Source organism: Moschus berezovskii, chromosome 19, assembly GCF_049115385.1.
Source record: "Moschus berezovskii isolate FMDL1 chromosome 19, NW_MosBer_1.0, whole genome shotgun sequence".
Classification (NCBI taxonomy): domain Eukaryota; kingdom Metazoa; phylum Chordata; class Mammalia; order Artiodactyla; family Moschidae; genus Moschus; species Moschus berezovskii.
The window spans coordinates 3,422,871-3,448,051 of NC_142478.1; the positions used below are offsets into that span (position 1 = coordinate 3,422,871).

Genomic DNA, 25,181 nt, shown 5'->3' on the forward strand with positions numbered 1-25,181 from the left:
CTCGTGGCTTATAATGTTAACAATCTCCCATTAGCTTTAACAAACATTTACTGTATCATCACAAGACCAACCTCGGGTAATTTATTTCCATGGGGTGTAATCTCTGTCTCTTTTCTATAACCCCAGTCCAACTCATATGTAAAGAGTCACATAAAATGTCTTATTCTGTACTGTATCTTTCTTCAAAGCCCCAGGCAAAATGTTTCCTCACACTGAACTTTACATAGATCCTGCTTTTACCTCATACTAGCCTATGTTTTACTCTTTTGTTAAATGTTTTACTTCATCTCCTTTCTGTTAGTTTTAGCAAAATTAGGGACTTTTAAACATTCCTGTTTTACAAGATCTGGGCTTAAAACAAAATACAACAACAATAATAAACCAAAATCAAGGGAGTGACATTTTAACTAATACAAATAAAGAGATTAACACATCCTAATTAGTATCATACTACAAACGAGAAAACCTGATCCTTTTCTAAGCCTATGGGTTTTTTGCAAAACAGTTTTATTTTGGCCACGCACACAAAAATCTTAACACATTCCTAACAGCAAAAAGACCATAAAGAAGGCAGAGCGCTGAAGATTTGATGCCTTCAAACTATGGTGCTGGAGAAAATTCCTGAAAGTCCGTTAGACAGCAAGGAGATAGAACCAGTGAATCTTAAGGGAAGTCATTCCTGAACACTCTTTGAAAGGACTGATGCTGAAGCTGATGCAAACAGCTGACTCATTGGAAAAGACCTTGATGCTGGAAAAGATTGAGGGCAGAAGGAGAAGAAAGCATCAGAGGATAAGATGGCTGGATGACATCTCTGGTGCAATGGCCATGAACTTGGGCAAACCTCGGGAGATGGTGAGGGACAGAGAGGCCTGGCAGTCCATGGGGTTGCAAAGAGTAGGACAAGACTGGGTGACTGAACAACAACAAACAGCAAAAAAATGTGCAAGATCACTTTCTTTGATCACAATACTAAAAAATAAAAGGAAATAAAAATAAACTGGAAATTAAAAACATAAATCTTTTAATTAATTTTCAAGTGAAATTTAATGAAATTAGAATAAAGCTACATACTATCTAAAAACATTACAATGAGAAAAATTCTAAATTATGAGATATTGCCTAAGTTCTTCACTAAAAATACATCATGTGAAAGATATAATACCTTAACTTGCTGAATATACATTTCAACTTTCAATCAGGGTGGCTTTGAGAATGACAGGAACTGAGAAGCTAAAACTTACTTTTACATGACTTCCTCACAACTAGAATTTTGGATTTGAGATTGGTTCCTCCAAGAGCGCATTCTTGTGAGTTTGTTTTCAACAGAAATTCAATCTGAGCCACATACATTTTGCTAAATCTTCTAGTAGGCACATCACAAAAAGTAAAAAGAAACAAATGAAATTAATTTTTAGTAATGCATTTGACTTTACCCAAAATATTCAAAATATTATTTTTGCAACATATAATCAATATTTAAAAGTTACAATGTTTTGAATTTTTTCCCATTTAGACTTTGAACTTCTGTTTGTATTTTAAACTTAGAGCACATCTCCGTGTGAATTAACTATGCGTCAAATATTTAGCAACAGAATTATCTAGTAACTGCCATGTTGGGTAGCAGAGCTCTAAATGGTGAAAATGGGGAGAAACAGTTTCCTATTACAGTTTTTTCTGGTAGACACTGTGGTAGAGAAGTTGGGTTCTCTGCATCAAAAGTAGATGTGGTGGTGGTGACTTGCTGATTCCTAGATCAAAGTTAAGGAGTGCCTTCATGAAGTCAACATTTCTAGCAATGATATCCATCCCAATTTCTCTCTTTCTGATTGTATCAAATATGAAACCTCCCCTACAGGTTGGTTCTATGGATTTCTGGGGTCATTCCTGCTGGATCAGAAACAAGCTTGCTTTTTCAAACTTCCAATATCTCCCTAAGTGTGCAATTCCATCAAATTTATTTTTGCTTAAAATAGAATTTTGGCCACACACACAATTTTGCTTAAAATAGAAATACAGATGTTGAGACTTTTCAACTCTTTTTAAAAACCAACTTCAATATAATGTGTATGAAGTGTAAAAGAAATCAATAAGAAAAATATAAATTAACTAAAAAATCTTTTTGATCAATCTAATAAATAAATAAAATCTAAACTGGAAAAGTATAAAATTGAAAATGAAAAGAACATGAACATTAAAGCTATATAATAAAAATCTAAAAAATCATAATAAAACATTGTGTTTATAAATTTTAAAATCTTAAACAAATGAAATGGAGGTCATAATGTCCTATGAAAAATGAAATTGTCAAATTTGATGAAAGATACAGTAAAAATCTGATCACTGCAGATGCTGACTGCAGCCATGAAATTAAAAGGCGCTTACTCCTTGGAAGGAAAGTTATGACTAACCTAGATAACATATTAAAAAGCAGAGACATTACTTTGCCAACAAAAGTCCATCTAGTCAAGGCTATGGTTTTTCAGGGGTCATGTATAGATGTGAGAGTTGGACTGTGAAGAAAGCTGATCGCCGAAGAATTGATGCTTTTGAACTGTGGTGTTGGAGAAGACTCTTGAGAGTCCCTTGGACTGCAAGGCGATCCAACCAGTCCATTCTAAAGAAGATCAATCCTGGGTGTTCATTGGAAGGACTGATGCTAAAGCTGAAACTGCAATACTTTGGCCACCTCATGCGACGAGTTGACTCACTGGAAAAGACTCTGATGCTGGGAAAGGTTGGGGGTGGGAGGAGAAGGGGACGACCGAGAATGAGATGGCTGGATGGCATCACCGACTCTGTGAACATGAGTTTGAGTGAACTCCAGGAGTTGGTGATGGACAGGGAGGCCTGGCGTGCTATGATTCATGGGGTCTCAAAGAGTCGGACACGACTGAGCGACTGAACTGAACTGAATTGAAAAATCTGAGTATCCGTGAAAGAATCAAGTATCTCAGAAGACTGAATATCAACTTTCTACAAAGGACTTCTACTAATGGAAAAGTCATTCTCATCTTTATACCAATGCACCAGTTGGAAAATTTTTTAGAAAATGAAAAAGTCAGCTGAGCAGAGATTAGAATCTTTATATTTTTAGTTTGTATGCTCAAAAGTTTAGAGCATGCAGCACTCAAAAATATTCGTAAATATTAGTGGGGAAAACCCATAAATCTCAGGGATGAAAACTATGATCTAAGTATTCAGAAAGGTCTGAACATGATTTATCGTACAGCAGACTGAATATTGATACAGAAAAAACAGTCAGTGATTATTGGAATGGTTGACAGTTTCAGTTCAGTTGCTCGGTCATGTCCAACTCTTTGCCACCCCATGGACTGCAGCACCCCAGACTTCCCTGTCCATCACTAACTCCCATACCTTGCTCTAACTCATGTCCATGGAGTCAGCAATGCCATCCAACCATCTCATCCTTTGTCATCCCCTTCTCTTCCCACCTTCAATCTTTCCCAGCATCATGGTCTTTTCAAATGATTCAGTTCTTCGCATCAGGTGGCCAAAGTATTGCAGCTTCAGCATCAGTCTTTCCAATGAATATTCAGGACAGATTTCCTTTAGAATTGACTGATTGTGTTTCCTCACAGTCCAAGGGACTCTTAAGAGTCTTCTCCAACACCACAGTTCAAACCCATTAATTCTTCAGGGCTCAGCTTTCTTTCTTTTTTATTTTATTTTTATTTTTGTTGGAGGCTAATTATTTTACAATATTATATTGGTTGGTTTTGCCATACATTGACATGAATCAGCCTCTGGTGTACATGAGTTCCCCCCCCCCCCGAACTCCCCTCCCTCCTCCCTCCTACCCTTATCCTCCCTCTGGGTCATCCCTGCATACCAGCCTCGAGCATCCTGTACATGCATCGACCCTGCACTGGTGATTCGTTTCACATATGATAATATACATGTTTCAATGCCATTCTCCCAAACCATCCCACCCTCACCCTCTCCCACAGAGTCCTAAAGACTGTTTTATACATCTGTGTCTCTTTTTCTGTCTCATATACAGGGTTATCATTTATAGTCCAACTCTCACATCCATACATGACTATGGAAAAACCATAACTTTGACTAGGTGAACCTTTGTCAGCAAAGTAATGTCTCTGCTTTTTAAGCAATCTAGGTTGGTCATAGCTTTTCTTCCAAGGAGCAAGAATCTTTTAATTTCATTGCTGCAGTCACCATCTGCAGTGATTTTGGAGCCCAGAAAAATAAAATCTCCTGCTGTTTCCATTGTTTTCCCATCTATTTGCATGAAGTGATGGGACCAGATGCCATGATCTTAGTTTTCTGAGTGTTGAGTTTTAAGCCTACTTTTTTCACTCTTCTCTTTTCCTTTCATCAGGAGGCTCTTCAGTTCTTCTTCACTTTCTGCCACAAGTGTGGACTCATCTACATATCTGATGTTACTGATATTTCTCCTGGCAATCTTGATTCCAGCGTGTGCATCTTCTAACCTGGCATTTTGCATGATGTACTGCGCATTTAAGTTACATAAACAGGGTGACAATATACAGCCTTGACGTACTCCTTTCCCAAGAAAGAAGCAAATCTTCCTCCAACTTAACTGCCATTGCCAAATGAGTGTACCTTTTAATTCAGCTAACCAACAAAGTAGATGATAAAAATCTCACATAGACAGACTATCTAGCCTGTAGTTTATAAATTAAAAATTAATGTTTTACTCAACACCGCCAGCAACAAATTCTAACATATATATTCTTTGAATATTCAATTAATGCATTACTAATTTCTCTGAGTAATTTAGAGTGCTTCTGAGCGCCCCAACCTGTGGAGGGTTTAAGATAATGGCCAAGAGAGTATAAGGAGAGTGATCCAAATGTTTTCAAGGAAGGTAAAAATGCAACTGAAACCCAAAAATAAAGACTTATGCAGTGAATGGGGAAGGCACTGGGACTGACTGAGCATGCCAACAATTATTTGTGAAGTTTTATGCTGGAGATTTCTCGCTGGATGATGCTCCATGTTTGGGTAGAGCAATTGAAGTTGATAGAGATCAAATCAAGGCTTTAATTGAGAACAATCAATGTTATACCATGCAGAAGATAACTGACATACTCAAAATATCCAAAGTATTGAAACTAATTTGTTCTATCTTGGTTTTGTTCATTGCTTTGATGTTTGGGTTCCATATAAAGGAAAACAACCTTCTTTACTATATTTCCACATGCAATTCTCTACTTAAATGTAATGAAAACATTTGACTTCTAATACAAATTGTGATAGGTGATGAAAAGTGGATACTGTACAAAAATGGGGAGTGTTAGAGATCATGGAGCAAGTGAAATGAACCACTATGAACCACACCAAACTTCATAATTCCATCTTCCCCAAACTTTTAATCTTTTTAAGCAAAGAAGGCATGGTTTTTTTTCATCCAAAGAAGGTGATGTGTATATGGTGGGATTGGAAGGGTTTCCTCTATTTATGAGCTCCTTCTGGAAAATCAAATAATTAATTCCAACAAGTACTGCTCCCAGTTAAACTAACTGAAAGTAATACTTGACAAAAAATTTCTGGAATTAGTCAGCAGAAAATGCATAATCTTACATCAGGATAATACAAGATATCATGTTTCATTGATGACCAGGCAACAACTGTTAATAGTTTGAACAGGAAGTTCTGATTCATCTGCCGTATTCACTAGACATTGCACCTTTGAATTTCTATTTATTTTGATTTTATTTATTTATTCATTATGCTGCAAAAAGATTTATTGTTTCCATTTGGTCCAAGGCTTGAGAGAGGGCTCCAGGGTGTTAAAAAGCTGCCAAGTGGCTGCAGAGAGGGGCTTCAGACAGCCCTGATGTTAGGTGGGTTCTTCAAAGGTCACTGGTCTCCAGAAGCTCCTAGTCGTGCTTGAGGGTGAACCTTTCGAAGAGATATTCGCCCAACCTAGCCTGGGGACCAGCCAGCCTGTGGATGTTGGTCAGGTGGTCACCCATCTTCTTGATGAGTTTCACTTCCTCATCTAGGAAGTGGTTCTCCAGGAAGTCACAGATGTGGGGGTCTCCACGGGCAGAAGCCAGGCCATGCAGATCCAACAGGGCTTGATTCAGGTTCTTCTCTACGAGAAGGGTGGCTTCCATAGCATCCTGGGTTTTACCCCACTCATCTTGAAATGGCCTCTGCACGTCCAGGAAGAGGGAGCAGCCGCCACGCTGGTTTTGCAATTTCAAGAGACCCTCCATGCCCTCGTGCTTCTCCTTGGCCAATTCGCAAAAAAAGTGACCCACATCCTCCAGGGCCACATCGTCAACGGTTGAAATAGAAGCCCAGAGAGAGGTAGGTGTAGGAGGCCCACAGCTGCATGTTAACCAGGCGGTTGACGGTGGCCTCCACCTCGGTAGAATAATTCCGACGAATCTGGGAGCTCACGATTGGTAACTAATAAGGAATTAAAAAATGGTGGCTGGTCCCAGTGATCACGGACAGTTGAGTGGCTGACTTTGGAGGTTGTGACTGGAAAAAAGGTTGGAGGATGGTCGGAGGCTGGAGCAAGGGGTGTCCCTGGATCTGTTCCATCCAAGCACTGTTGAAGAAAGAGACAGCTCCGTAGGGCCACCGAGTGCACTTCCTATTTTGATCTTTATAAAATTCTCTTAATAAAAAAAAAAAATTCAGTTCCATGGAAGACTGTAAAAGGCACCTGGAACAGTTCCTTCTTTGTTCAAAAAGATTAAAAGTTTGGGGAAGATGGAATTATGAAGTTTTCTGAAAAACAAGGTAGAAAGTGTTAGTGTAACAAAACAGTGAGTATGTTGCTCAAAAGTTCTTTGTGAAAATGAAAATGGGTCTTTTATTTTTACTTGAAAACTGAAGGAATCATCTGGCCAACCCAATGGAAGAAATTGCCTTTATCCATATCCTTTTGTCTGTGGAAACATAGCTAAGCAATGCTGCTCCCAATGGCTGACTTAAAAGAACTTCAAGTACTTTCTAAAGCACTGACACTCACAAACACTTCAAAGAATGAGCTGAAGACTCAGTCATCTGACTCAAAGCCTAAATCAGAAACTGAAACAGAGAATTCAGACTAAACCCAAATTAAATAAGTAGAGCCAAGAGTTTCACTGGGTTTCCCTGGTGACTCAGATGGCAAAGAATCTGCCTGCGATGCGGGAGACCTGGGTTCAATCCCTAGGTTGGGAAGATTCCCTGGAGGAGGGCATGGCAACCCACTCCATTATTCTTGCCTGAAGAATCCCCATGGACAGAGGATCCTGACAGGCTACAGTCCATAGGGTGGAAACATTCGGACATGACTGAGCAACTAAGCACAACAACAACAAAGAATCTTACTGTCTACCTGCCACTCATCATATCTCCAAGAAAACAAAAGTTTCAATTATTTTAGAAATGAAAAAGTTGTACATGACCTATGATCATTTCAATTGCTATGATTTGACAATCCATGCCAACAAAGCTTCATTAAAAGATTCTAAGAACTGATGTCTTAAAAATTAAAATAAATTTTCTGACTATGTCACCTCATTCCATACATTTGTTTAAATTATCAATACATTGATTAATTAATTGAAATTACATTCTCAAAATTACATTTTCTAAGTTACCAATCACAAAATTTGAAACTACCCCAGTATTACCAATTATGATAGGGGGAAATATCATGTAAACCCCCTATTTTTTCTTATGATGTTCTTTAACTTGTAAACCAATTTATAAGAATTTTAGGAAGCTAGATTCATAAGAATAGATTTAGAATTAGACTAACATACAGAGAAGGCAATGACACCTCACTCCAGTACTCTTGCCTGGAAAATCCCATGGATGGAGGAGCCTGGTAGGCTGCAATCCATGGGGTCGCTAAGAGTAGGATACGACTAAGTGACTTCACTTTCACTTTTCACTTTCATGCATTGGAGAAGGAAATGGCAACCCACTCCAGTGTTCTTGCCTGGAGAATCCCAGGGATGGGGGAGCCTGGTGGGCTGCCGTCTATGCGGTCTCACAGAGTCAGACACGACTGAAGTGACTTAGCAGCAGCAGACTAACATAATTAAACAGCTATTTCCTAAAAGAAAGGAAGAGAAAAAATAATCATAGCAAACACACAATATGGCCAAATATAATCAATTTTGTGCTCAATTGATTAAATGAGAAAATATTTTATAGTCAATTATCCAATATTTTTGCATAATAACAGATGGTAACTAGATTTATCATGACAATCATTTTGAAATGTCTAGAAATATCAAATCACTGTATTGTGTAACAGGAACTAACAGAGTGTTACAGGTCAATTATACCACAATAACAAATAAACAAACCTATAGAAAAAGAGATCAGATTTGTGGCTACCACAGCCAGTTGTGGGGTAGGGTAAATTGGATAAAGGTAATCCAAAGGTACAAACTTATAGTTGTAAGATAAGTAAACATTAGTGATATAACCTACAACATGATTAATATAATTAACACTGCTTTATGTTATATATTAAAGTTGCTAAGAGAATAAATCCGAAGAGTTCTCATCACTAGGGAGAAATATTCTTTTCTATCTCTTTAAGTTTATATCTGTGTGAGTGATCACTGTTCCCTAAACTTACTGTGGTCATCATTTCATGATATGTAAGTCAAATCAGTGTGCGGCACACTTCAAACTTACACAGTGCTGCATGTCAATTATGACTCAATAAAGCTGGAAAGAAACTAAAAGGCGTTTTAAATGTTTTAAAAATAAAATACATCATTATTTTCTGCGTAGAGTTTATCCAATGGACTTTTTGGGACATAATGAGAATCATTCTTATACTCAAATCTCAGAAAACTTACATGTGAAAGAATGAATAACTCTAAGTCTTAAGAGACTGTCCAAAAAAGTTTGGGTCCAATTAAATATACTTATTTAGTCTACAGGATACAAATTTTATACAATAGATAAAATATGAAAATGTAAAATATATACCAAGAAAATATTTATTTGATCACAGAATCCTGCTCTTTTTTTTTTTTTTGAAGGATTTTTGATGTAATTTGCATTTCTTGAAACATTTTCAAATGTTAGAGCACTGAGGAGGCACAGAGCACTCCAGTTTTTCAAAATGAGGATAAATTTTATAATTTCCAAAGCAACTATAGTCCCAAAACATTGAAAACTATATACAAATGTTAAGTGTAAAACCCATTTGAAATGTGTTTTGTTTACACCAAATACCCTGATGTAAACAATGCATTAATATGTTCACTGTTATTAATAACAGAAAGGTTAAAATATAGCAAGTTATAACACATGTGAAATATAAGAAAAAAATAGAAGGTTATTACCCAACGTAAGATGCGAAGAGAATATTTTTATAAATAAGGCCAAGTAAGATAAACAGGATCTAGCACCAAAGAAAGCAGAGAGATGCTTGCTTTTTCCTCCTTCATTCTCCCTAATATTCTCTATTAAGGTCAAACACCCCCATGGACACTGTCCGTTCATTCCCTAAAGTGAAAGCAATCACTTTTTCTTTAATAATGAAATTTATTTATTTTTAATTGATTGATGATTGATTCACAATATTGGTTTAATTTCTGTTATACATAAGCAAGAATTAACCATAGGTGTACATATGTCTGCTCCCTCTTGAAACTCCCTTCCACCTCCCCTCTTTCTCATTCCTCTGGGTTATTGCAGAGCCCCACTTTGAGTTCACTGAGTCATACAGAAAATTTCCACTAGCTAACTATTTTACACATGTTAGTGGATATGCTTCCATGCTACTCTCTCCATTCTCATCCTCTCCTTCCTGTCCCCTGCCCTCATCCATAAGTCTGTTCTCTACGTCTGCATCTTCATTGTTGCCCTGTGAATAGGTTCATCAGTGTCATCTTTCTAGATCCCATATATATGCATTAGTAAATGATATTTGTTTTTCTCTTTCTGACTTACTTCACTTTTTATATTAGGCTTTAGGCCATCCACCTCATTAGAACTGACTAAAACGTGTTCCTTTTTATGGTTGAGTAGATGGTGATTGCAGCCATGAAATTAAAAGACGCTTACTACTTGGAAGGAGAGTTATGACCAACCTAGACAGCATATTAAAAAGCAGAGACATTACTTTGCCAACAAAGGTCTGTCTAGTCAAGGGTATGGTTTTTCCAGTGGTCATGTATGGATGTGCGAGTTGGACTGTGAAGAAAGCTGATCGCCGAAGAATTGATGCCTTTTTTTTTCTTTTTTCTTTTTTTAAAATTTATTTACTTTAATTGGAGGCTAATTACTTTATTGTATTGGTTTTGCCATACATTCACATGAATCTGCCCCAGGGGTACATGTGTTCCCCATCTTGAACCCCCCTCACACCTCCCTCCCCATCCCATCCCTTTGGTTCATCCCAGTACACCAGCCCCGAGCATCCTGTATCATGCATTGAACCTGTACTGGCAATTCGTTTCACATATGATAACATACATGTTTCAATGGCATTCTCCATTTTGAACTGTGGTGCTGGAGAAGACTCTTGAGAGTCCCTGGGACTGCAAGGAGATCCAACCAGTCCATCCTGAAGGAGTTCAGTCCTAGGTGTTCATTGGAAGGACTGATGTTGAAGCTGAAACTCCAATATATTGGCCACCTGATGAGAAGAGCTGACTCATTGGAAAAGACCCTGATCCTGGGAAAGATTGAGGGCAGGAGGAGAAGAGGACGACAGAGGATGAGATGGTTGGATGGCATCACTGACTCAATGGACATGAGTATTGGTGGACTCCAGGAGTTGGTGATGGACAGGGAGGCCTGGCATGCTGCAGTTCATGGGGTTGCAAAGAGTCAGACATGACTGAGCGACTGAACTGTACTGAAATGAGTATTCTATTGCATATATGTACCACAGCTTCTATATCCATTCATCTGTTGATGGATATCTAGGTTGTTTCCACATCTCAGATATTGTAAACAGTGCTACAATGAACATCAGGGTACACGTGTCTTTTTCAGTTTGGGTTTCCTTGGGTTAAATGCCTAGAAGTGGTATTGCTGGGTCTTATGGTGGAGAGGTCTGACAGAATGTGGTCCATGAGAAGGGAATGGCAAACCACTTCAGTATTCTTGCCTTGAGAACACCATAAACAGTATGAAAAGGCAAAATGATAGGATATTGAATGAGGAACACCCCAGGTCGGTAGGTGCCCAATATGCTATTGGAGATCAATGGAGAAATAAATCCAGAAAGAATGAAGGGATGGAGCCAAAGCAAAAACAATACCCAGTTGTGGATGTGCCTAGTGATTGGAGAAGACTCTTGAGAGTCCCTTGGACTGCAGGGAGATCCAACCAGTCCATTCTAAAGGAGATCAGTCCTGGGTTTTCATTGGAAGGATTGATGCTAAAGCTGAAACTCCAATACTTTGGGCACCTCATGGGAAGAGTTGACTCACTGGAAAAGACTCTGATGCCAGGAGGGATTGGGGGCAGGAGGAGAAGTCGATGACAGAGAATGAGATGGCTGAATGGCATCACCGACTCGATGGACATGAGTTTGAGTGAACTCTGGGAGTTGGTGATGGACAGGCAGGCCTGGCGTGCTGTGTGATTCATGGGGTCACAGAGAGTCAGACACGACTGAGCAACTGAACTGAACTGAACTGAACTGATGGTGGTTTTATTCCTAATTTTGTAAGGAAACTCCATACTGTCTTCCATAGTGACCGTATCAATTTACATTCCCACCAGCAGTGCAAGAGGGTTGCCTTTTCTCCACATCCTCTCTAGCAATAGTTATCTGTGGATTTTTGGATGCTGGTCATTCTGACTGGTGTGAGGTTATATCTCATTGTAGTTTTGATTTGCACTTCTTTAATAATAAGTGAGGGGCTTCCCTGGTGGCTCAGAGGTTAAAGCGTCTGCCTGTAATGCGGGAGACCTCGGTTTGATCCCTGGGTTGGGAAGATCCCCTGGAGAAGGAAATGGCAACCCACTCCAGTATTCTTGCTTGGAGAATCCCATGGACGGAGGAGCCTGGGGGGCTACAGTCCACGTGGTCACAAAGAGTCAGATACGACTGAGCGACTTAACTAACTAACTAATAATAAGTGATGTTGAACATTTCTCCGTGTGTTGAGCAATCTGTATGTCTTCTTTGGAGAAATGCCTATTTAGTTATTTTGCCTGCTTTTGGATTGGATTGTTCATTTTTCTGGTATTGAGTTATATGAGCTGCTAATATGTTTTGGAAATTAATCCTTTGTCAATTGTTTCATTTGGTATTATTTTCTCCCATTCTGAAGGTTGTCTTTTCACCTTATTTATAGCTTCCTTTGCTGCGCAAAAGCAAAATGATCACTTTTAATGAAACATCTATAAGCTTTCATTTGTTCACCATACAAGGTATTTATCACATTTGATCATTATTCCTGACATCCACTCTACTAAATGAGACATCCACTCATTTAGAGTGTGACCATATATCACTCATCCTTCTATGCGTATGTTATCCTGTTAACATATATTGATCTTAATCAACTATACATCTTTATAAAAGTTATAGATGTTACAACTAAATTTATCAGAATATCAAGTGATGTGCTATGTGCTTTGAGAGTTAAGGCCATGATATTCTCATTCATACCCTATGTATTTATTTATACATTTACAATTGGCATTGAAATATACTTAATTATTTAATATCTTAATTTCAGGGACTAACACTATGCTTTATATGATTAATTAAAAATATAGTAAAATTGTATCATTCCAAACTTTGAGCATATATTTTATAAAAATAGTTGTTGAAAACAAATGTCAAATAACTGTCTAGTTTTATTTGTAATATATAGAAAAGTCATTTTATTTTCCTTTTTTCTTTGATACTTAACTTATGTTATCATTAAGCTTTTCATACTTTTCCTGTTATTTGTATTCATTTTAATTTTCTTTAGAGTAGTATTTGACTGCAATGAAACTTCTAAAAAATTTGAGGTCATTTTTCTAAAGATATATATATATATATATTTAATATTTTCACCCTCTCAAGCTTGAATTTATGCTGTGATCTGAAAAACAGAAAATAATATTCTATTCTTGCTGATGTTCTTTTCTGTCTTTTTTTTGTAGTTTCTATAGGGACTGCAATTGGACAAGAAAATTTATGCTGGCTAACAGCTTTTGGTTCTCACTAGAGTTTGCCAGATGTCAAATTAACTGACCAGCTACCCCCAGTTGAGGTTGCATAAGGCCTCCTCTTTGTACAATCTGGGTAATGCTTCACACAGCATGTCAGTTAGAACACCATATACTAAAATACATTAAGGCAATTAGTGCCTAACTCCTGTACTGTTTCTGTCTTTGAAACTAAGAATTTCAATGCTATGTGGCATTTGAACACTTGGCAGAAAAACAAGATCTGAAGAACTGGTATAACATTCTTCAGAGCAATAATATAGTTAAGGCTATCTGATGACTTAGATTATTATTGTATTTTCTTTCTTTTATAAGGTGCCAGACATATTTAATTAACATCATAATCAATGTTATAAATTCGACTCTTACAAGCTCAGTAATTCTTTAAGAGTTTTAGTCATGTTGCTAGGAAAGGATGTAATATCATCATATCCTTTACACAACAGAGTTCCTCTTGTGATCTTAATTTTCAAATTTCATCATATATAGTATTTTCAATATTCAAATTCTGATGCAGAGCTTATGGTTTTGATTTTTTGCCCATTATATTAATTAGAACACTAATCTGTAAAAAATGCTTAAAATATATACAAAAATATCTCACAATTGTGGTACAAAAATATCAATTATAAATCCTCAGGAAAACTTTCAAATGGAGAAATCATTTAAACAATGCACACAGAAATGAGTGACAAGGTTGAAGGACCGATCTTACTGAAAACACATCATGACAACTGGAGAAAAGTAGATTTCATGTTTGAAATTCAAAATTAGCAATTTAAAAAATTAAAAATTCAAAAGCTACAGAAAATCTTTCAGATCAGAAAACTCATTACTTCAGCCTATAGTACTAACTTGACGTGAAAAAAACAACTAATTTTGCAATAAGATTAGTTCTTTTGAGTTAAATGAAACCTTATCATCACATTATGCACTTTAATGTTTATTATTTTAGGACAGTATTTATTAAAAGTAACTCAAATAACAGGTCAAAACAGTAAATGTAGATTTAGCTAGGGGCAAGTAATTTTTGTGGGTAAGAAGAACACAATTTAGTAACTGGTCTGCTCTGACATTGTTTTTGTATAATAAAGATCATTAACTGAAAGAAAAATACAAAGAGCTATTGTTTTATGATCATTTTATTTATTCTTTGAGAGCATGTCCTGTGAACTGAGGCATTTATATACTGGGTTATTAGAATAAAATGGCTAATAAAAGATCTTACTACATATTGAATTAATTGCTCTTATAATTGTTTTCTGGTTTTACTAGTAATTAACAGCAAACAGTTCAGGTTCTCTGCATGTGGCCTGATGATTTCAACAGAGAAAGTCATAACCTTTACACTGATTTTAAAGTCAAACACATGGCAATTTCCATTTTTCATAGCAATTGTTATCAGATATTAAGAAAATAAAGGAGAACAGCTCATTTTTACTGTTTCAAGAAATGTTTAAATCTGTTGTTATTTTAAAATTATTAAAGCATTTTATACTTATTTGTTTTGAAATTATTAAAGCATGTTAATTACTTTTATTTTGACGTTGGAACCTATATGAATGAGGAGACTTTCTTTGTCCTTCTGAATAAAAGCGAAAAAGAGAAAATGGATAGCAATTCACTGTATTAGTTACTACAGAGTACTTAAAAGGATTCAATACTAAGTGCAGCCTTACAAATGAACTGTGACCTCAGTCACCAATGGTGTTTTTAGAGCAGTAGTAGTAATTTCTAAAGCAATAAGTATAACCTTCTATCAAATACACTCCAACTAAAGTAGGAGAAGGAGGAAATTATGTAGAAATGTCAGCACTTTTCCAGTAGCAAAAAATGAAAGCACCACACCCATTTTCATCTGAAACAGCTAGATAATTGAGGGTAAGGGGTGCTTTCAAAAAACCTTGTCTGAGTGATTAATTTTCAATAACTCAGCTCTCCTCAATACCCTGGAAAAAGCAGTGTGATTAATTCAGTGCTCTACTGATCTGAAGAAACTAGAATCCATGGTGCAGACACTTGATATTTTTGGCCCAGCTGTGCTCTGCTCTATTGAAAAGATTTTTTTCTTTTGAGTTTTGGTTGTCAGACATAGTGTAAATCTGAGTAAAACCTTTTTCTGGAAAGTGAGGAAGAGAAAAACATGAAGGACGTTGTCCCCTCTGAGTTGTAGCCAGTTTAGCATGTTAGGGTTTTAGAGTTGGTGTTGCTAGCTTCAAACAAACCATGATCGCTTATTTTAAGGACCATCAGTTAATGTTGTTAAAGGGCTTCAAAGATGAAAAGCAATAAATATATAAATAAACACACCTCAGATGCTTCATATTGATTGGGGGTTGGTTTTACAGTGCAAAACGATTGCTTTAGTCATTGGAAAAGTAATCCAAAGTGAGTTATCATGCCTGAAGCTGAAGGCCAAGGTCATTAATTATTGCCACCTGAGCAGTGCAGCTTACAAAATAAATCTGGCCTGGCCTCAAAATCAGACCCAGAGCATGATGGAGAGTTTAGAAATATTCACGGGAAAAACCAGTGTTCAAGTGCAGCTGCAAGTTGTGAATAGAGTTAAGTTATAAAATAACTTGGTGATTTTACAATGCGTCGTAAAAACTGATGTCAAACAACTCTTAATATATACCAACCAACTCACCCAGCAGTGATTTTTCCAATTTTACTCAAAGATGTTTGCTTTGATAAATCTAGGCTGTCAGAAATTTATTGTGAGAAGGTAAATTAATCAAGTTAGCTGTGGGATATTACTGCTATTTGGACATTTAGTTGCTTACAGATAGAGATGAAAGGAGAGATAAAGCCTAAAGTCCCTGAGTGCTGTTATGAATATATGCATTCTTCCTTTCCAGACTCCCTTTGGATTCTCTTTTTACCTCTGTAGGAATATCTTGTATTTCCCAACCATTTTGTAAATACTTATTGCAAGTTTCTTTTCAGGGTCTCTGATTTGACTGTGATCGCACAGATATTTGTTATTTGTGGGTGGGGGAAGGTGAGGACACAAGTGACTACTCTGTTCTTGGAGTAGCCATGGATGTCCTGTCAAATACCATGCTCCATGCCTAAGTGATTATACAGGATGTGTCTGCATCACAAGATAACATCATGAGGCAATCACTTCATTTTAAAGGTGAGAAAATTCAAGCTATGAAAGATTGTGTCTGAAGATATTTAACAAGTAGAACAAGGATTCAATGACACTTTCTAATCCTAAATTTTGTTTTTATATTAAATGTATAGATTTTTAATTAATTTTCACATTTATTTCCGTGTTAAATATTTCCAGTGATGACCTATATCACTTGGATTGCTATATTAATTGGATAGACTCAAATCTCTTTCTCAGCTAAAAATTTATTTTGCACTAGTACATATATACATGCACAACATATGCTTTATGGGATTCATGCCTAGAGAAGATGTGTCCTCGATGAGAAACACTGACTTGGATGCAGGTAGAGTAGGCACTTTCGTCTAGGATATAATCTAGGGAGTCATGAAGGAACATTGCAAAGTGAGGTTTCACCAGAGGCCAAAGGAGTAATGGGCTCCCACTGGGGCTAGAGGCTCTTGGCTCTTGGCTTCTGTCACACATGCCATTCTCCACTGCCCAGCACTAGTCCACTGGATCAGCAGAACTGCAGGCCCCCAAAGAACTGCCAGTTAAAGCACTCACTGGAGGGTCAGAAGTTATGTGAAAGTCACTCAGTCGTGTCCAACTCTTGCGACCCCATGGACAATGGAATTCTCCATGTCAGAATACTGGAATGGGTAGCCTTTCCCTTCTCCAGGGGATCTTCCCAACCGAGGGATTGAACCCAGGTCTCCAGCATTGCAGGTGGATTCTTTACCAGCTGAGCCACAAGGGGTTATAAGGTGACAGTAATATATTCACTCAGACATTCTAACTATTATTCCCTATCTTCAAAGGAGCAGAGGATCAGAAAAAAGTTTGCAAGTGATTGATCCAGATAATATGCCTTACAGTTTCTTTCTCACAAAAGGCTGGTACTACTTCATTATTTTTAAGTTATTCTCACTGAGTTGACAATATATCGTACGTTTTATGGAAAACTTTAGTGTGTGGTTTATAATCTTCATGAGAAAAGTAGGATGAAATGTACAGATTTTATTTGTACTTCAAATAATGCTCACAATATGAAGATACAAGCATATTAGACTATATGCTATATGCATATTAGACCATTAGCACGTATGCTAAATCAAGGGGACAGAAAATGGCTAGATGAAAAACATTCAGTCACAGAAGTAAATATATTAACTGGGGGACTTATAAGCAACACCAGCAACATCACCTAAATTTTTATTTCAACTTGATAAGTTTTATATCATTGGAATTGTTCAAATAAAACTGTCCTAGTTTATTTAATTTGTAACCAGGTTTGTGTATATACTGAATTTCTTGTCTGACAGTGGAAATGATCTTCTTCCCCATAAATCATTAGGAAGTTCAGTTCAGTTCAGTTCAGTCGCTCAGGCATGTCTGACTCTCCACGACCCCATGAATCACAGCACGCCAGGCCTCCCTGTCCATCACCAACTCCCGGAGTTCACTCAAACTCATGTCCACAGAGTCGGGGATGCCATCCAGCCATCTCATTCTCTGTCGTCCCCTTCTCCTCCCGTCCCCAACCTTTCCCAGCATCAGAGTCTTTTCCAGTGAGTCAACTCGTCGCATGAGGTGGCCAAAGTATTGCAGTTTCAGCTTTAGCATCAGTCCTTCCAAAGAACACCCAGGATTGATCTCCTTTAGAATGGACTGGTTGGATCTCCTTGCAGTATAAGGGACTCTCAAGAGTCTTCTCCAACACCACAGCTCAAAAGCATCAATTCTTTGGCAATCAGCTTTCTTCACAGTCCAACTCTCACATCCATACATGACCATGGCAAAAACCATAGCCTTGACTAGACGGACCTTGGTTGGCAAAGTAATGTCTCTGCTTTTTAATATACTATCAAGGTTGGTCATAACTTTCCTTCCAAGGAGTAATCGTCTTTTAATTTCATGGCTGCAATCAGCATTTGGATTTTGGAGCCCCCAAAAATAAAGTCTGACACTGTTTCCACTGTTTTTCCATCTATTTCCCATGAAGTGATGGGACCAGATGCCATGATCTTTGTTTTCTGAATGTTAAAGGGCCAACTAATAGTAATAATCACTCTTTATAATGTATTTATCCCTACTAGAAAGTACATTATACGTATAATCTTCCTTAATTCTTTTTTTTAAATTTTATTTATTTTTTTTTATTTTACAATATTATATTGGTTGGTTTTGCCATACATTGACATGAATTCGCCCCGGGTTTACATAAGTTCACCCTCCTGAACCCCCCTCCCACCTCCCTTTATCCTCCCTCTGGGTCATCCCCGCATGCCAGCCCCAAGCATCCTATAACATACATTGACCCTGAACTAGTGATTCGTTTCACATATGATAACATACGTGTTTCAATGCCATTCTCCCAAATCATCCCACCCTCACCCTCTCCCATAGAGTCCCAAAGACTGTTCTATACATCTGTGTCTCTTTTGCTGTCTCGTATACAGGGTTATCATTTGCATCTTTCTAAATTCCATATATATGCGTTAGTATACTGTATTGGTGTTTTTCTTTCTGGCTTACTTCACTCTGTATAATAGGCTCCAGTTTCATCCACCTCAATAGAACTGATTCAAATGTATTCTTTTTAATGGCTGAATAATGCTCCATTGTGTATATGTACCAAAATCCATTCGTCTGCAGATGGACATCTAGGTTGCTTCCATGTCCTGGCTATTATAAACAGTGCTGCAATGAACATTGGAGTACATGTGTCTCTTTCAATTCTTTAGTTAAACACTTTTGGGTATCTCATTCTTGTTTCAAAAATCAGGAGAGTGAAACTAGAGAAGGAACTTGCCCAAGGCCAAACAGCTCCTCAGTGGCAAAGTCAGACTTCGAACTTCTGCTAATGAAGTCTATGTTTTTAATCAGCTAGTCTACTGCTTCTCTCCAACATAAAGTGAATGGGTCACTTTGTCTTTACAAATAATATGTTTAGAAGAGCTGGAAATAGTTTGACTTTTCTACAACTTATTTACAATGACTATAGCAAAGATACACCAAATGTGCACTCTATAGTAGTTAGTTAGCACAGCACATATATGAACCAATAACCCTTATAACAACTCTGTGAAATATTATGAAATAATAAGATTTATCCATTTTACGGATGAGGAAACTGAAGGCTCACGAGATTAAAAATGTGGGTCCAAGGTTACCAAGCTATTAAGAAGAAAACTGGAATTTAGATTGCAAAACTAATTCCAAGTGACACTCTTGTACCTCCCCAGTGAGGTGTTCAGGGGACAACAGTGGAGATGCAGTACAGGCATAGGTTTTACCCAACTGAATATGCATGGTTGACAAACGGATCAGTCTCACCAGGTAGGAAATGAGCTGACCCCTTTTATTCCATTCCATTCCATTTCCTTTTGGCAAAGTGGATGCCTGAATAAAGAATACAATAATTTCTAGATGTCATTAGGTGATAATACATGGTTTCTGAACATACAAGTTAGTGGCTCTTCTTGAGATTTCTACAGCAAATAATGCTTAAATATGAGAACAAACCAAAAGTGCTGACAGTAAATATATGCCACTGCTGTGGCCAAATATAATCTTCTTGCAATGTGTTACCAGAAATGAGAATAAGCCATAAGCAGGGCTTCCTGGGGGCTCCGGTGGTAAAGAACCCACCTGCCAGTGCAGGAGATGTACGGGACACTAGTTCAGTCCCTGGGTCAAGAAGATCCCCTGGAGGAGGGCATGGCAACCCATTCCAGTATTCTTTCCTGGAGAATCCCATGGACAGAGAACCCTGGCAGGCTACAGTCCATTGCATCACACAGAGTTGGACATGACTGAAACCTCTTAACACACACACATGATAGGCAGGTAAGAGAAGGAATAAACTGCAGTTCAAGTGCAATGAATTTAGCTCCTGTGTACCCCTATCCACAAACAGCATCCAGCTGGCAGACATAGGAACTGAATTAAATCAGCTAACTTTCATGGGCTGCCTATATCATTCACTTTATTTCATAAAGCAGCTAACTTTTAAAATCTAAGCAACATGGGTGTGTGCTCTTTGCGACCCTATAGACTGTGGCCCAACAGGCTCCTCTGTCCATGGAATTTTCTCAGCAGCAGTACAGGAGCAGGTTGCCATTTCCTCCTACAGGGTATCTTCCCCACCCAGGAATCGAACACTACATCCGCTGCATTGCAGGTGGATTCTTTACTGCTGAGCCATTGGGGAAGCCTATAAGACACACATATGCCCCTGCAAATTTGTTGGTATTTTTTTCTATTATACACACATGTGTAACTCTTAAAAATATTATAAGTTTATCACCCAAAATGATCTCACATAGCATCAGTCACATTTTGGACTCTGAAATAAAAATTAGAGATGCTTCAAAGAATTGCTCAAGGATGAGAGAGAGAACCTTAGAAGAAAGAAGGTAAAATAAGTCTTACATGTGCTGGAGAGGGTCCCATAAGAATCGGGTGAAAGGGAGAGTTAAAATGTCTGGAGTAGCTAAAAGCCATAAAAAACAGTGTCTCCCAATTTCATGGAGCCAAAATACATGCACACTATTTATTTAGAAGGTTGACACAGTTCCCAGGGGTGAAACCAAGGGAGAGAGGGAGATACACTTTATTCCATATATGTCTGAGTTATCTTTTTTATAAGGAACATGAAGGGAAAATATTCATATATTACTTGGTTTCATAGCAAACAACAATCACAACTAGCTAATAATAAATTGACATGATGAGAAAATAGACATTTCTAACTGATGTTGTCTACAAGACAAGTTAAACTACTGTGATATCAAACCAGATAGACAAGCGTCATAGAGAATACCTCTTACTTCAGCTATTTTGGGTGGCTTCCTCCCTAGGATTGCTGGGGTCAATGGGATTCTGCTGCAAGTGGCAAGGGTGGTCAGAGGCAGCTGCCAACCAGAAACCAAGGTTTCTTTAGGATGTCTTACTAAAGGATCAGTCTCCTCTTTTATCTTCCCAGGAGACTGGATTCATATATGGCTAGTACTCGGACAGAACACTCAACTGCTTTCTCACATGCATATTCTTATTTTTTTTATGTTTTCTTAGAAATTCTTACCAGTCTATATTTTTCAGGGGCAAGGCAAAATCCATTTTTGTTTACAATCATAGTAACTGTAGAAATAACTTAAAAGTAGGTATTTTATTATGAAAAACAATTAGATTTAATACATATTTTAAAATAAATCAGAGGTTTGAGGTCTAGTCATGTAAGTAAGACTTCTCTGCAAGCTATAAAGAAACACATCTATATTTTGATTTGAGCTTCTACTATGTCATTCATTCTAACTCCAGATTAAAAATTTATAAAATTTAAAACTGAGCAATGATAAATTTTGTAAGGAAAACATAATAGGCATATGTCCGTATCTGGTAATATTTTATTCAGGACAAATGAATGAAACAATTATTACTGCAAAGTAAGTGATATTTAGTCAAACTCCAGGTAGAAATTTTGCAGATTCACATATGACAAAATAGTCCAAGGAGATGTTTGTAAGTCATTTAGATTAACAAGGGACATTTTAAAGGTCTGGCAGTAGGGAGTAGGGAGTCAGCAGTTCAAGAGGATCCTCTAAAGGAAAGCTGTATTTCCTGGGCTTTCAAATAGGCTAAGCAAAATACATTCTTGTTTAGCCTTGCACTAGAGGAATACCACTATTAATTATGCAAACATTTTTTGATGTAAAAGAAGTTGAGAATGACTCAGCAAGAGATTTCTAAACCAAATTCTTCCACTTGCTTATCGAATATGTTCTTTCCAGAACTGTTCTCTGTTCTATGACCTGGGGTGAGAAGATTGAGATCTATGGAGGAGAGGTTCCTGTAGCGGCTTTTGAGAAAACCCCAGTTTTGCCAGAACTCATTCAGTTCTACCCAATCCTCCCATCATTTTTACTCTAAGTTAGAAGTAACTGACAGCTCTTCCAAGTTTAGCCTCTAATTTTTCTTTAATAAGCATAAAGCAGAGTCCAATCTCCTAACCAAAGACTGGGTCTACCTGTCAAAAGTGTGTGTGTGTGTGTGCGCGCGCGCGCACATGGTGTGGTTACCTTCATATTTTCCTCTAGAGGAGCATGTATGTTGATGGTAACTCAGAAAAGGGGGGATATTTAAATTTCAATATATAAACGCAACAGAAGATATTTTTACAAATCCCTGCGAAAGTAATAGTTCAAGATTTAGTTGGAAAGGGGAAGGCTCCCAATCATGAGTCCTTTGGAAATTTGGGGGAGAAGTCCTCTCACCTATTTTGGAAACTACTTACAGATGTAGGGATTGCTCACAACAGGCGCTTTGCAGAGATTTCCTCTGATTTTTTTTTCTCCCCTATTTCCCACAGCCTGTGTTTGTCCTGTGTCTGCTAGGCTGACATGTGGTTTACCTCGCTAATCCTGCTGCCAGGTTTTACACACTCTCCTCCGAAGTAAAACTAAAGCCAGAGGATACTGAGCAACTCTGGGCATGGGCGCCAGAGCTGTCACAGAAAATTTGCTTCCCAAGTGTTCCTTCCAACTTCCCTTCCTGAGCCCGCGTGAGCCACAGCGCAGCCCTTGGCTAGGTCTTCGCGTTTCCTGCTGCTGCAATCTGTAACTGGATTTTTGATTTTTTTTAAACTGCAGTTCTTAGGATCTCAGTTCTTAGGAAAACTTTGCTGGTTGGGGGACTTTGAAAGCAGTTTCCTTACCTCGGTCGCGGAGGCCCATTTTTCCTCCCCTCGGGCTGTACCGAGGCAAAGGCGGCAAAGGGGAGACGCAAACTGCTTGTGTTGGGGAGGAAGTGGAGGTTTGAGCCAAGTTGTCAGCATCCCTGGCCCACCCCCGGTCTGGCGCTCTCGGCTGGCACGTACATCATCTATTAACTGCTGTTCGTGGACGCAGTGCATGATATATTCATTTTTATCTTTAGTAAATTACAAATGGAATTCTCGGCGCGCTCGTGTCTTTCTGCTCTTACAGGGCTACCGAAAGGAGGCGGAGAGGAGGCTGTGGCCCGGATCCTGACCCTGATTGTATGAATAAGTAAGCAGGATGCAAGTGATTGGATTAGATGCTGTGAAGATTTTTTTTTTTTTTTTCAAGTTAGGAAGAGGGTAAAGAGACAGCCTGGGGGGTAAAGACAAACAGTATCCCCAAATCCTCCCACTTTCGCTCTTCTCGCAGTCTTGCTTTGCTGCTTCTGCGGCTTTTAAGGTCTGGCGGCAAAGGAATGTCTGCCCCCCACCCGCGTCCGCGGTCCCCACTTTCAGCTCAGACGCGCTGATATGAAGACTGCTCTTGTCCTTCCAGAGCGGCACCGGGTCCGGGTGCTGGGTGCACTCGGGATCTGAGCCCGAGAACCTGAGCCTGGGGCAGCCGAGCCGTTGAGAAAGGACGGCCGCCGGGAGACAGCCTGGCCGCGCGCCCGCCCGGACCCGCTCCCTACCTGCCCCCGCCCGCCACCTCGGCCGCGCCGGGGGACAGGTCGCCCTGCCCTCTCTCCGCCCGGCGGCGCCCCATGTCCCCGGACACCTGAGCGCCGGCCGCGCCGAGGAGCCTTCCGCGGGGCCAGGAACCGGTGCCCTTCCTCGAGAGGAAGATGGGGCTGGAGAGGCTTTCCCCGGGGATGCTCGCGTGGCTGGCGGCCACAGGGGCTGTCCTCTGCGCGGAACTGGGGGTCTGCGCTGGCCTCGACTATGAGTACACTTTCGGTGGCTATGGAGAAGATGAGGCGGAGGCGCTGGACTACAAGGACCCGTGCAAAGCCGGTGAGTGCCCTCTCGGGGCAGGACGGCGGGGGCAAGGCTGGCGCTGGGAGGGCGCCGGGTCTCACCTGTCTCCTTCCCACCCGCTCCCCACCCCGAGCGGCCGAGCGGCCCCCGCAGCCGCAGCTCTGCGCCGGCGGGACTGGGTGCGGAGCGCAGTCTCCAAGTTTGGAACCTCCGGCAGTTCCTCCGCCCCACCCCCGCCCCGGCGCGGCGTGACGAGCTGCGGACGCGGCCGCTAGGGCTCCGAGCCCGGCGCCTGCGGCCCTGCGCTCCGCGGGCGGCGCCGCCCTGGTGCCCGGGCGGGCGGGCTAAGAGTCGGGACACCTTCGCCCCCTCTCGGCCAGGGTCCTGTGGGCGTTCCAGGCATGGGATGCCCTCGAAAGCTCCCCAGCTAGATGGATTTAAGCGCGCACTTGCCCATTTCAGGAAACCTTAAAAACACTTCCAAGTTGCCGTCCCATTCAAGCTTGTTTCTGTCTCCCTCAATCCGGGTCCTGCGGTGGGACGCGGACACTCCGCCCGGCCCTCCTCCCGCAGCCTGAAGTCTGAGACACACGCCCTGTTCCCGGGCCCTGATCTGCTGAGTTGAGGCCGAGGTGACCCGGGGTTGGTGGACCGACCATTCTCTTGCGAGGAAAGTGGTCACGAGGTTGCTGGGCCCGATTCAGTGAAAGTCTGTGAGCAGAAAGCACGTTTTTCCTCATCTCAAGAGGAAGGGGGAGGCAAAATCCCAAAAGTAGAGTCTGTGCGGGTGGTCTGCATGTGACTCCACACCTCTTTTGACCTCTCTTGAGGCTGAAGTTAAGAAAGATGTACGCAAATGAAGGAAAATGCTGGAAATTCTCTTGTTATTTTGCACCTTTGATGACACATTGTTCTAACAAGGAGAGTATGTTAATGACAAGCAGTACATGTGTTCAGGTTATCAGATCTTTCTCAGTTCACTCTTCACGTACTTCTTCAAAACTTGAAGTAGCTTAGCAGAAACATGTCAGTCTGGAATTCCGAGTTCTGATTTAATTCAATTTTGCTTATGTTTCCTCATCACCTTTAACCCTCAGCATATCCCACCAGAAGTTTCCTGGGCCTTCCTTGATGGTTTAGAGGACCAAGACACCT

General features: G+C 39.6%; 1 protein-coding gene and 1 pseudogene across 1 annotated transcript in view; one reads left to right on the forward strand and one right to left on the reverse strand.

The window, feature by feature from the left end:
* Window positions 1-5,885: 5,885 nt before the first annotated feature.
* On the reverse strand, window positions 5,886-23,201 carry LOC129542862 (ferritin light chain pseudogene; annotated as a pseudogene).
* Window positions 23,202-23,452: 251 nt separating this feature from the next.
* TLL1 (tolloid like 1) overlaps window positions 23,453-25,181 on the forward strand; it is a 337,312-nt gene continuing 335,583 nt past the window's right edge. Inside the window, exon 1 of the mRNA XM_055405024.2 lies at window positions 23,453-24,062. Within this exon, the coding sequence (XP_055260999.1) occupies window positions 23,894-24,062 (169 nt within the window). The 5' untranslated portion in view covers window positions 23,453-23,893. The remainder of the gene's footprint in view (window positions 24,063-25,181) is intronic.